Raw genomic sequence first — 11,689 nt, 5'->3', positions numbered from 1 at the left:
CATGAGGAATTCCCAACCTCCAGAAGCAGCATCCGAGGAAAGCCATTGGGTTCATGCAGCCCAGGATGGAGCAATACCGGGATACCGGATTATCCAGCCCTGCTCCCGCTGTGGGAAGGCTGTGATTGAGCCATGCACGTAATGGGTTTTGGGTGAAGGCATCAAGCTCCTCCTTCCCCTCCGTGCCCCCAGGGGACCCACATATAGCAGGGAGCGCCGGGGAGCACCGTCATTCCCAACCTGCTCTCCGGGACGCTCCCAAGCATCCAGCCCGGTGTCGACGGGGTAATGAAGACCTGGATCCTCCTGGTCGGGGCAGGAATAGCCCTGGGCTGCGTGGCTGGCAGTGAGTAATGGAGCTGGGCTCCGGCAGAGGGGTGAAAGCAGCCGGAGCATCCCATGGGAAGCATGGGGACGGGCTGGAAGCAGGGGGGTGCTGCCAGAAACCAGGAGCTCCTGATGGGGTTGGATCCATCGGAGCTTCACAAGGGACAGGGTGAGGGATGGTTTCCTGCTCCAGCTCCGTGGTGATGAGGATGGGTTGGGACTTCCCCAAGGGATTCCCCTTGGCCATCCCTTAATTCCTGGTGCAGCCTGGGGTGCTTTTGCCCTGCAAACCTCTGCCTCCTGCATCCTCCAGCGTGGGGAAGAGGGAGGGAGCTGTATCCTGGTACCTCATCCATAGGGCGGTGAGTGGAGGATGTCATTAAGTACCTGGGCAGCTCAGAGCATCCATAGCTCCTTGCTTGCAAGTTTATTTGTCCTTCAAATGGGGCCTTGGGCTGTGTTTGCAGCAAGGTGCTGATAGGACACGGTCCATAACCCATCCCCGTGCACCGAAGCCAAACTGGGAGGCACTGGGATGCTGGTGCATGGAAACAGCCCCTGTTCCCCTGCCAAATCCTATATGGAGGAAAGGAAAAGGAGTTTGCTTTGGTCCCAAAAGCTGCTCTGGGGAGGGCTGGACCTGCAAATGAGATGGGAATGGTGGCCTGGCTTCCTGGAGCTGGAAAAACAGGCTGGACCAGGCAAGGGCTGAGTGTGGATGTGCTGGACTGAGCCACGTCTGCGCTGCTCTGCTGGGACCCCGCTTGGAAACTGCATCCAGCTCCGGTGTCCTCAGCACAAGGAGGACCTGGAGTTGGTCCAGAGGAGGCCATGAGGATGCTCAGGGGCTGGAGCAGCTCCCATAGGAGCCAGGCTGGGAACAGTGGGGCTGGAGAAGAGCAGCTTCTGAAAGGGGATGCAAGGATGCTGGAGAGGGACCTGCATCAGGGACTGGAGCGATGGGACAAGGGGTGATGGGTTCAGACTGGAACAGGGGGAGTTCAGCTTGGAGATAAGGAAGTTCTTCCCTGTGAGGGTGCTGGGACACTGGGATGGGTTCAATGGAGAAGGTTTGGATGCTCCATCCCATCAAGGCCGGGTTGGACACAGGGGCTTGGGGCACCCTGCTCTGGTGGAAGGTGTCCCTGCCCATAGAACTGAATGAGCTTTAAGGTCCCTTCCAACCCAACCCATTCCATGATTCCACGTCCTCCTGCTCCAGCCCCATCCCTTGGCTGCAGCTCCCAGGAAGCTCCATCAGCTCCATTAAACTCAACCATCACGGGTGGCCGGATGCTCTCTGTGTCCATGTGTGAGGAGGAGGGGAGGTCCCCCTGCAGCACCCATTGCCCTGTGAAGCCTCAGCACCCACAAGTGACCCATGGGGTGATGCTGAGCTCGGTCCTCCATGGGCTCCATGGGGCTCCTGCCCCACTGCGTCACTGCCGCTCCGGCAGCACGTGCCCCAGCGCCAGCAATGTCTCAGCAGTGATTTAGGTGTGGGCAGTTCCTGCCTTGCACAATCCCTCTGGGATTGCTGCTGGAAAACGAGCCTGGATGGGTGATTCAGGCTGAATTATCCCGAGTGACGTGTCGGGAGCGAGAGGGATGATGTCCTGGGGATGGGGGTCATCGAATCCTGATGGAACCGGTTGGGATGGGAGGGAATTGGATGGGCTTCAAGCTCCCTTCCAACCCAACCCATTCCAGCATCACCAAGGGGAGATGGTCTCCAGGAGCATCCCAAGCAACCCCTTCCTCCCTACCACTCCCTTTGCTATAGAGTGGCTTTGGAGGCAGGGATATGGTGGCGAGAAGCCAAGGAGTCAGCTGTGAGTACTTGCAGCACAGTCAGCCTGGGCTGGGTTGCCCAATGGGGCCAAGAAGTTCTTCCTCTCCCATCATCACGTGTGGGGCCTCGGTGATGGGGCTCTGAAAGGCCTTGGGTGCGATCCAGAGCAGGACTGAAGCCAATCCGCATGACGTGGCCGTGGTCCTTGCGTCAGGGTTTGCCCTTAGGGCATCCTTCACCTCCTGCAGTTCAAGGCAGGTGAGCCAGAGGTGCTGGAGCTGTGGCCTGGTTGCAGGTTGGCAAAGGGAAAGCAGCACCCTTTCCTCCAGGGAGCCCTTTGCAGCTTGCTTGGGATCTCTCATGGGGTTGGAGATGGGAGGCGAGGTCAAACAAGGCATTGGGTAGCATGGGCTAGCGTGAGACATCCCTGCCTATGGGAAGGGGTTGGAACTGGATGAGCTGTAAGGTCTTTTCCAACCCAAACCAGTCCATGGTTCTATGGTTCTCCGCTCACCTTCCTGGCTGGAGCATAGGGATGCCAAGAAAGCCACGCTCGGGCTGCCATTCCTGCCCTCAGGAGCTGATGGGCAGCACAGAGGATAAAGCACCTTCCCTAAACACACCTTCTCTGGGCTGTCTCTTAGCCCAAACCCAACCTCCTGGTCTCCTACAGCCCCTCTTTGCTTGATGCCAAGTGTCCCTCACGCCGCCGATGATGGCCACACGACAGGGCATCCCATATCCAAAGCCCCCCCTGTGCAATGCAGCAGATGCTCAGTGACACATTCATCCCATCAAGAGCTCAGGAAGGAGATCCCAGGTTTCCCAAGGGCGATGAAGGTCGCACGTAAAGGTGCCTGGAATGTGGCACTCTTCCTGCCTGGAAGTGGTGGCACCTGGGGCATTGCTGCTCATCCTGGCCTTCAAAGGGTGAATCAGAAGGAGGAATGAACGGTGGGGCGTCAAGAACGAGTTTCCTGGTGTGAAGTGGCCTTGGCGTGCTGGAAATCCACGTCCAAAGAGGAGTGTCCATGGGGAATGTGCCTCCTGAGGACTCACCCCATCGCAACACCACCCCTTGGGGCTGGCAGAGCATCCTAAATAGCCCCAGAGAGGAGCTTCAGGCTCTCCTAGGAGGGGAAGGAAGGATGCTCCAGGCCATGGGCAGGATGGGGCAGGGTGCTTGGTCCGTGCTGAGGACCACACCGGTGTTTCTGTCCCCCAAAAGCCCTGTACACAGCCCCTGACTCCTGCTATGGGCGCTGTGAGGAGCCCTACAACGAGGAGGACGAGTGCCACTGCAGCCCCGAATGCGAGAGGGACCACAGCTGCTGTGGGGATTACTACAGGCACTGCCAGCCCGGTGAGCATCCATATGGGATGGACATGGGGTGGACACGGGGGTCCGGGGGCCATGGGGTGCAGAGGGGCTGGTTAGCACCATGTGTCCTATTGATGTGGTCCCGCATCTCCATCACCCTGAGCATCCTTTCCTTTGGCTCCGTGCAGGTGGAGAATGGGCCGAGGAGGCAGCTCACCCCCGTGGTGAGTAGCGAGGGATCCAACCACCTCCGTGGGGTCACCCCATGTGTCCCAGCACCTCCTGCCTGCTCACCAGCACCACCATGGCCCTTCCCCAGAGCTGGGTGAAGCAGAGGCAGGGTCTTCCCATCCTCTGGTCACCATGAACCTAAACCATGGGAGATGGGGCTGGAATGAGCCCCAAGGAGCAAGGGGATGGAGCTGATGCTTCCCAGTTCACCCAGTGCTCCACAAAGGGTTCCTTTTAGCCCCAAAGGGTGGGATTGGGACCCTCCTACACCCCTCAACCTCAATCTCAGTGTCCTGGGATGGAGGCAGCAGCGACCCCGCATCCCAAGCGCTTCCACCTCTCTTCCAGAGGGTTTCTCCAGGAGCCGGGATTCCATCACGGACCAGGACCTCCTGCACATCTCAGAGCAGCTCTATGGGGCCGACCACAACAAAGCCCGACCCAGCGACATCGCCATCAACCCCCAGCACCGAGCATCCCCCGAGGAGACCGGGGACCAGGAGGACCGGTCCCCGCAGCCGTGAGTGGTCCTCATGGGGCGAGCATTGGCCAGCCAGAGACCAAAGAGGGCTCGGGGTTGGTTTGAACCCCTCTGCTGTCTCCTAGGCTCTATAGGTACGTCAATGAGGAGCTCTTCTCCAAGCCCACCTATTCCAGCTTCATTAAGCTGCTGGATAATTACCGGAGGGCCACCGGGAAGGAGGAGGAGGTGACGGAGGAGGAGCTGAGGGAGCAGGAAAACTTCCTTCGGGAAGTGATGAAGACGGAGCTCATGAAGAAACTCTTCGCCTTCCTCCAGAGCAAAAGTGAGTGGGGAGCAGGGGAACGGGGGTTCCGGGGGTTGGGGGTCCCAAAGGAAAGGTCCTGTTGGTGGGAGGTGGGCTGGGAGGGTTGGGATGGAGGAGCACAGAGTGGGATCGCAGGGACAGCGGGATGGGGGGAATGGAGCGGGGTTCCTAAGGGAAGTGGGACAGGGAGAGGATTGGGAAAGGGATGGGAAAGGGAGAGGTCAGGGATGGTGGATCAGGGAGAGGACTGGGACAGGGATGGATCAGGGAGAGGACTGGGACAGGGACGGATCAGGGAGAGGATTGGGAAGGGGATGGGTCAGGGGGAAGATTGGGAAAGGGATGGATCAAGAAAAGGACTGGGACAGGGAGAGGATTGGCACAGGAATGGGTCAGGGAGAGGACTGGGACAGGGATGGATGAGGGAGAGGATTGGGAAAGGGATGGATGAGGGAGAGGATTGGGAAAGGGATGGATGAGGGAGAGGATTGGGAAAGGGATGGATCAGGGAGAGGATTGGGAAAGGGATGGATCAGGGAGAGGTTTGGGACAGGAATGGATCAGGGAGAGGATTGGGAAAGGGATGGATGAGGGAGAGGATTGGGAAAGGGATGGATCAGGGAGAGGACTGGGAAAGGGATGGATCAGGGAGAGGATTGGGAAAGGGATGGATGAGGGAGAGGATTGGGAAAGGGATGGATCAGGGAGAGGATTGGGACAGGGATGGATTGAGGGAGAGGATTGGGACAGGGATGGATGAGGGAGAGGTTTGGGACAGGGATGGATGAGGGAGAGGATTGGGAAAGGGATGGATGAGGGAGAGGATTTGGGCAGGGAGAGGATTGGGACAGGGATGGATCAGGGATAGGACTGGGAAAGGGATGGATGATGGAGAGGTTTGGGAAAGGGATGGATCAGGGAGAGGATGGGAGAGGGATTTGGGAAAGGGATGGATGAGGGAGAGGATTGGGAAAGGGATGGATGAGGGAGAGGACTGGGAAAGGGATGGATCAGGGAGAGGATTGGGACAGGGATGGATCAGGGAGAGGTTTGGGAAAGGGATGGATGAGGGAGAGGATTGGGAAAGGGATGGATGAGGGAGAGGACTGGGAAAGGGATGGATCAGGGAGAGGATTGGGAAAGGGATGGATGAGGGAGAGGATTGGGAAAGGGATGGATCAGGGAGAGGATTGGGACAGGGATGGATTGAGGGAGAGGATTGGGACAGGGATGGATGAGGGAGAGGTTTGGGACAGGGATGGATGAGGGAGAGGATTGGGAAAGGGATGGATGAGGGAGAGGATTTGGGCAGGGAGAGGATTGGGACAGGGATGGATCAGGGATAGGACTGGGAAAGGGATGGATGATGGAGAGGTTTGAGAAAGGGATGGATCAGGGAGAGGATTGGGAAAGGGATGGATGATGGAGAGGTTTGGGAAAGGGATGGATGATGGAGAGGTTTGGGAAAGGGATGGATGAGGGAGAGGATTGGGAAAGGGATGGATGATGGAGAGGTTTGGGACAGGAATGGGTCAGGGAGAGGACTGGGAAAGGGGTGGACGAGGGAGAGGATTGGGAAAGGGATGGATCAGGGAGAGGATTGGGAAAGGGATGGATTGAGGGAGAGGATTGGGACAGGGATGGATCAGGGAGAGGTTTGGGACAGGAATGGGTCAGGGAGAGGACTGGGAAAGGGATGGATGATGGAGAGGATTGGGAAAGGGATGGATGAGGGAGAGGATTGGAACAGGGATGGATGAGGGAGAGGATTTGGGCAGGGAGAGGACTGGGACAGGGATGGATCAGGGATAGGACTGGGAAAGGGATGGATGATGGAGAGGATTGGGACAGGGATGGATGAGGGAGAGGATTGGGACAGAGATGGATCAGGGATAGGACTGGGACAGGAATAGATGAAGGGAAGGTCAGGGATGACGGATCAGGGATAGGACTGGGAAAGGGATGGATGATGGAGAGGATTGGGAAAGGGATGGATCAGGGAGAGGATTGGGACAGGGATGGATGAGGGAGAGGATTGGGACAGGGATGGATCAGGGATAGGACTGGGACAGGAATAGATGAAGGGAAGGTCAGGGATGATGGATCAGGGATAGGACTGGGTCAGGGCTGATGGATCAAGAGGAGCCCTGGGTCAGGATGCTTCTCCCCCGGCTCCCACCCGCAATCACCGCTCCCACCATCCCTCCCAGACCGCTATGGCTCGGAGCGGGAATTCCTTGCGGATCTGCAGGAGATGTGGTTCGGGCTCTACTCCCGCGGCGACGGGGAGCAGGATTCCAGCGGCTTCGAGCACGTCTTCTCAGGTAGCACCAGCACCGCTGGGACGGGGCGGGATGGGCAGCGCCGGGCTGGGGCTCACCCCATGCTCCCGTGTCCCAGGGGAGGTGAAGAAGGGGAAAGTGTCCGGATTCCACAACTGGATTCGTTTTTACCTGCTGGAAAAGCAGGGAATGGTCAACTACTTCAGCCACAACTTCGACGGGCCCGTGAGTGATCCCGCGGGATGCGGGGCAGCATCCCAAACCGGCAGCATCCCCTCTGCTCCCGTGGGATGGAGGGCAGGAGGGTGGGAAGGGCATGGAATGACAGCGCAACATAAGGGAGAGGTTGAGGTTGGGGGCTCTGCCCTCACGCCAGTGGGAAGCTGCTGTGGGGGGCGCTTGGGGCTTTGCGGCTCTGAGCCCTGGACCCCCTTTTTCCCCCAGTGGGACACGTACCCGGACGTGCTGGGGCTGCAGTTCAGCTGGGACGGCTTCTACAAGGAGGTGGGAGCTGCCTTCGTCGGCTGCAGCCCCGAGTTCGAGCTTGGCCTCTACACGTTGTGCTTCATCGCGAGGCCAGGGAGGGAGTGAGTACCACGGGCATCCGTGCGGACCCACATCCGGAACCGGGAGCATCCTGAGGATGCGGCTGTGGGGAGCAGGGATATTGTGGGGTCACCAAGAGCATCCTGAGGATGTGATTATGGGGCTCAGGGATGGTGTGGGGTCACCAAGAGCATCCTGGGATGTGATTATGGGGCTCAGGGGTATTGTGGGGTCACCAAGAGCATCCTGGGATGTGATTATGGGGCTCAGGGGTGGTGTGGGGACACTGAGAGCATCCTGGGGATGTGGTTGTGGGGCTCAGGGGTAGTGTGGGGACACTGAGAGCATCCTGGGGATGCGGTTGTGGGGCTCAGGGGTGGTGTGGGGACACTGAGAGCATCCTGGGATGTGATTATGGGGCTCAGGGGTGGTGTGGGGGCATCAAGAGCATCCTGGAGATGTGGTTGTGGGGCTCAGGGGGATGGTGTGGGGACCCCGAGAGCATCCTGGGGTTGTCAGTGGGGCTCAGGGATGGTGTGGGGACACCAAGAGCATCCTGGGATGTGATCATGGGGCTCAGGGGTGATGTGGGGTCACCAAGAGCATCCTGGGATGTGATTATGGGGCTCAGGGATGGTGTGGGGGCATCAAGAGCATCCTGGGGATGTGGTTGTGGGGCTCAGGGATGGTGTGGGGACACCAAGAGCATCCTGGAGATGTGGTTGTGGGGACCAGGGATATTGTGGGGTCACCAAGAGCATCCTGGAGATGTGGTTGTGGGGACCAGGGATATTGTGGGGTCACCAACAGCATCCTGAGGATGTGACTATGGGGCTCAGGGATGGTGTGGGGGCATCAAGAGCATCCTGGAGATGTGGTTGTGGGGCTCAGGGGTGGTGTGGGGACACTGAGAGCATCCTGGAGATGTGGCTGTGGGGCTCAGGAGTGGTGTGGGGTCACCAAGAGCATCCTGGGGATGCGGCTGTGGGGCTCAGGGGTGGTGTGGGGACACTGAGAGCATCTTGGGATGAGGTTGTGGGGCTCAGAGATGGTGTGGGGACACCGAGAGCATCCTGGGGATGCGGTTGTGGGGCTCAGGGATGGTGTGGGGACACTGAGAGCATCTTGGGATGAGGTTGTGGGGCTCAGGATGGGGTCAGAGCTATAACTCAAGCCATGTCCCCACAGATGTCACCTGAGCCTGGGTGGCCACAGCCTCAGCATCCAGACCTACCCCTGGACCAAGTCCACCTATGGCAATGGCCGCAAGTACATCGCCACCGCGTACGTGGTCTCCCCTTGAAGCTGTGGGGACGGGACGGCTGCAGCCCCACTGCGGGGCCAGGGGCTGCCCCACACCAGGCTCCATGGCACTGGGCAGCGCTGGGACAGGGGCAGGACCGGTGCTGGTGCTGCTGGGCAGGGCGGCGGTGGTGGCTGAGCAGGAGGATGGAGACAACCCCTGCTCCCATCGAGGGCCGCATCCCTTGGGTGCAGCGGAGGAGCAGGAGGGATTTGGGATGCAAAGTGGGATCCAGGAGTGAAATAAACCCTCAGTTATCACCCGGGAGCAGCCCCTCATTGCCATGGGATGCGGGGATGAGGACACTGGGAAAAGCAAGCTCCTGCCAGCCAGGAGCCCTGCTCCCGCTTGGTCGGGATGCTCCCTGCGGTCTCTGAGCCTTGGGAGCTGCTTATGGGTCCTGCCCCATTGCTTTGCCCCACTCGGGGACCATATTGGGTCCCCCAGGTCTCCACCCCGGAGGTGGCCTCTCCCTGGGGCTCATCACAAGGAGATGAGGGTCTGTGGTGGGTGCCTCCTCCATCCTCACCCAGATGTGCCCTCCCTGGGGTCCGTGGGTCCCCAGAGGCCCCCAGCCCCACAACCGGAGCTCAGCTGCTTGCCTCAGCACCGTGCTCTTGAGGACAAACCCAAAACCCCCTTGGGGACAGGGGGAGGGCCACTGTGGTGGGGACACCCCCAGGATGCCCCAACCCCATCCGCTGCCCCCAGGCTGGTCCAGGGGAAGGATGCTCCGTGAGTGGGACAAGATCCCTTCCATCCCCATTGAAAGCATTGGGATTCTCCCTATAATCCCTCCACGTCACCTCCTCACCCCATGGATTTGGGAGGGGGCAGAATGCATTGCACCCCCCCACACTCTTTTCTTCCCCCCCCACCTCATCCCCTCCTGCCTGCGCTGCCAGCAGCCGGGTCCCAAGGTGCGGATGCTGCGCGGAGGCTCCCAAAGCAGGAGCTGGGGAGCTCTGAGCCCCTGACAGATGGTCGGCTCCAAGAGTTCCTTGGGAAGGGGTGGGAGATCCCCCGCCATCTGCCAGGGGTCACCGGTGACCCCCAAACCCGCCGCAGGGGAAGGAAAAGGCGGGGGGGGGGGGGGGGGGGGGATGCCAGAGCTTGATTTATGGAAACTCAATGGGAAAAAGGGGGAAGAGGGGGATTGGGGGGAGCTGGGATGGTCCCGTCCCACAGCGGGAGCATCGCTCCTCTGCCATGCCCAGGAGCCGTGGGGCTCGTGCCGCTGTGGGTGCTATGGGGTGCTGGGATGAGGATGCTCCAGGCGCCTTCATCCTCGCTGCAGCCCAACAGCACCAGAGGCAGCGGGTGGCTGCTGCTGCCTGCGGGGCTGCCCTGGCACAGGACCCGCGTCCTCCTCCTGGCCCTGCATCCCTCAGCCCATTCCCATTCCTGCCCGCATCGCTCCCAGCATCCTTGGTACCAAACCCCCCCTGCGCTGGAGGACTCCGGTGTCCCCAAGTGATGCCCGCGGCTCCCAACAGTCGATGCCCGTTGGGAAGATGCTTTCCCAGCTCCCATTCCTGGGATGAATGGGGATAAAACCTCACAGAGGTGGGTTTAGTGCTGGGAATGCTCAGGTGATGCTGGGGAGCTGCCCTGCACTTTGCATCCCAAAGGAACCCCTTGGGAGCAAGGAGGACAGAGGGGGACCCATTGCTGCTGCTCCAATGGGACTTCTCCCTGCATCAGTTCGGATACGAGGGAGCAGCCTCCTGATGTCAGGATGCTCCCGGTCATCCGGCAAGAGCAGAGCAGAGGAATCACCATCAATGGGGCTCCCTGTACCCCAAAGACCCCAACCCCTCCTATCAGAGACACTGCAGCATCCTCCACAGCATCCCCCTCATCCCAAGCGCCTCCTGCTCCTCCCTGGGGCCAGCGCATCCCTCCGGATCCTGGCCTCCCACTCCCGGGGACAGGCTCCCTTTGGCCAAAGGGAGCAGCGCTTTGGGACCCTCGGCTTCCACCCGGAGCATCGGGAATGGGAACAAAACAAACGGAGAAGAAAGGGAAGGGCAAGGAGAGGGGTGGAGGGGAGGGGCAGGTGTCAGCAAGCTGCCTCCAGCCATCTGCTGCCAGCGCGGGGCCCCCGGGGCCCCCCAGCTCCGTGTCTGATGGGGACAAGGCTGGATCTCGAGGGGGACACACACACACACACACACAGGGACACGTTGTGCCAGCGCATCCCCCACCTGAGCGCATCCCCGTGCTCAGCCCTGGTCCTCCCTCCATGGGGCTGCCTGGGGGTCTCTGTCACAGCTGAGCTATGGGGGGGGGTCATAGGGATGCTGCCCCACACTCTTTGGGTGGAGGGGAGGTTGGGGCATGCCCTGAGCTGGCCCCAGGATGGGTGCAATGGGTTCCCTTGTGTCCCCCCTGGTGTGTGCCAGTGTCCCAGCTCCCCTCAGGCAGGTTCAAGCCATTCCCCTTGTCCCATCCCTACAGGCCCTTGTCCCAAGACCCTCTCCAGGTTTCCTGCAGCCCCTTGAGGCACTGGAGCTGCTCCAAGGGCTCCCCTTCAGGAGCCTTCTCTTCTCCAGGCTGACCCAGCCCAGCTCTCTCAGCCTGGCTCCAGAGCAGAGCTGCTCCAGCCCTCACAGCATCTTTGTGGCCTGTGGATGCTGAAGGGATGCAGGAGGGATGCAAGAGGGATGCGGGAGGGATGCAGGAGGAGCGCAACAGGGATGTGGGAGGGATGCTGAAGGGATGCAGGAGGGATGCAAGTGGGATGTGGGAGGGATGCTGAAGGGATGCAGGAGGGATGCAAGTGGGATGCAGGAAGGATGCAACAGGGATGTGTGAGGGATGCTGGTGGGATGCAGGAAGGATGCAACAGGGATGTGTGAGGGATGCTGAAGGGATGCAGGAGGGATGCAAGTGGGGTGAAGGAAGGATGCAACAGGGATGCAGGAGAGGTACAAGAGGGATGTGTGAGGGATGCTGGAGGGATGCAGGCAGGATGCAGCTCTTTACCCCAGCTCACCCACTGGGTCTCACCCTTGGAAGTAGCTGGGGTTTCTGAAGGGATCCCTCCAGGATTTCCCCCTGGCACAGCCCAGGCCCTGGGTACCACCACCACCATCA

The 11,689-nt window shown here is 60.1% G+C and overlaps 1 protein-coding gene across 1 annotated transcript; it reads left to right on the top strand.

Moving 5' to 3' along the window:
• Positions 1-53: 53 nt before the first annotated feature.
• ENDOU (endonuclease, poly(U) specific) lies at positions 54-8,847 on the top strand. Its single transcript, XM_062630008.1, has 9 exons — positions 54-346; positions 3,348-3,482; positions 3,629-3,664; positions 4,020-4,191; positions 4,278-4,477; positions 6,670-6,783; positions 6,860-6,966; positions 7,186-7,328; positions 8,476-8,847. The coding sequence occupies exons 1-9, from the start codon at positions 289-291 to the stop codon at positions 8,588-8,590; spliced, it is 1,080 nt and encodes a 359-aa protein (XP_062485992.1). The 5' UTR covers positions 54-288; the 3' UTR covers positions 8,591-8,847.
• The last annotated feature ends 2,842 nt before the right edge of the window (positions 8,848-11,689 follow it).

The sequence above is a fragment of the Pezoporus occidentalis genome, unplaced genomic scaffold (genome assembly GCF_034315485.1).
Source record: "Pezoporus occidentalis ecotype Australia unplaced genomic scaffold, CSIRO_AGI_Poc_V1 ctg345, whole genome shotgun sequence".
In the NCBI taxonomy this organism is placed as follows: domain Eukaryota; kingdom Metazoa; phylum Chordata; class Aves; order Psittaciformes; family Psittacidae; genus Pezoporus; species Pezoporus occidentalis.
This window is presented reverse-complemented; position numbering and strand designations above follow the sequence as displayed.

Bases quoted from the DNA above. Each gene is read 5' to 3' on its own strand.
- ENDOU (XM_062630008.1), top strand. From the start codon at position 289: ATGAAGACCTGGATCCTCCTGGTCGGGGCAGGAATAGCCCTGGGCTGC. The intron at 3,665-4,019 runs GTGAGTAGCGAG...CCTCTCTTCCAG, and splicing joins GGAGGCAGCTCACCCCCGTG to AGGGTTTCTCCAGGAGCCGG. The intron at 4,192-4,277 runs GTGAGTGGTCCT...GCTGTCTCCTAG, and splicing joins GAGGACCGGTCCCCGCAGCC to GCTCTATAGGTACGTCAATG.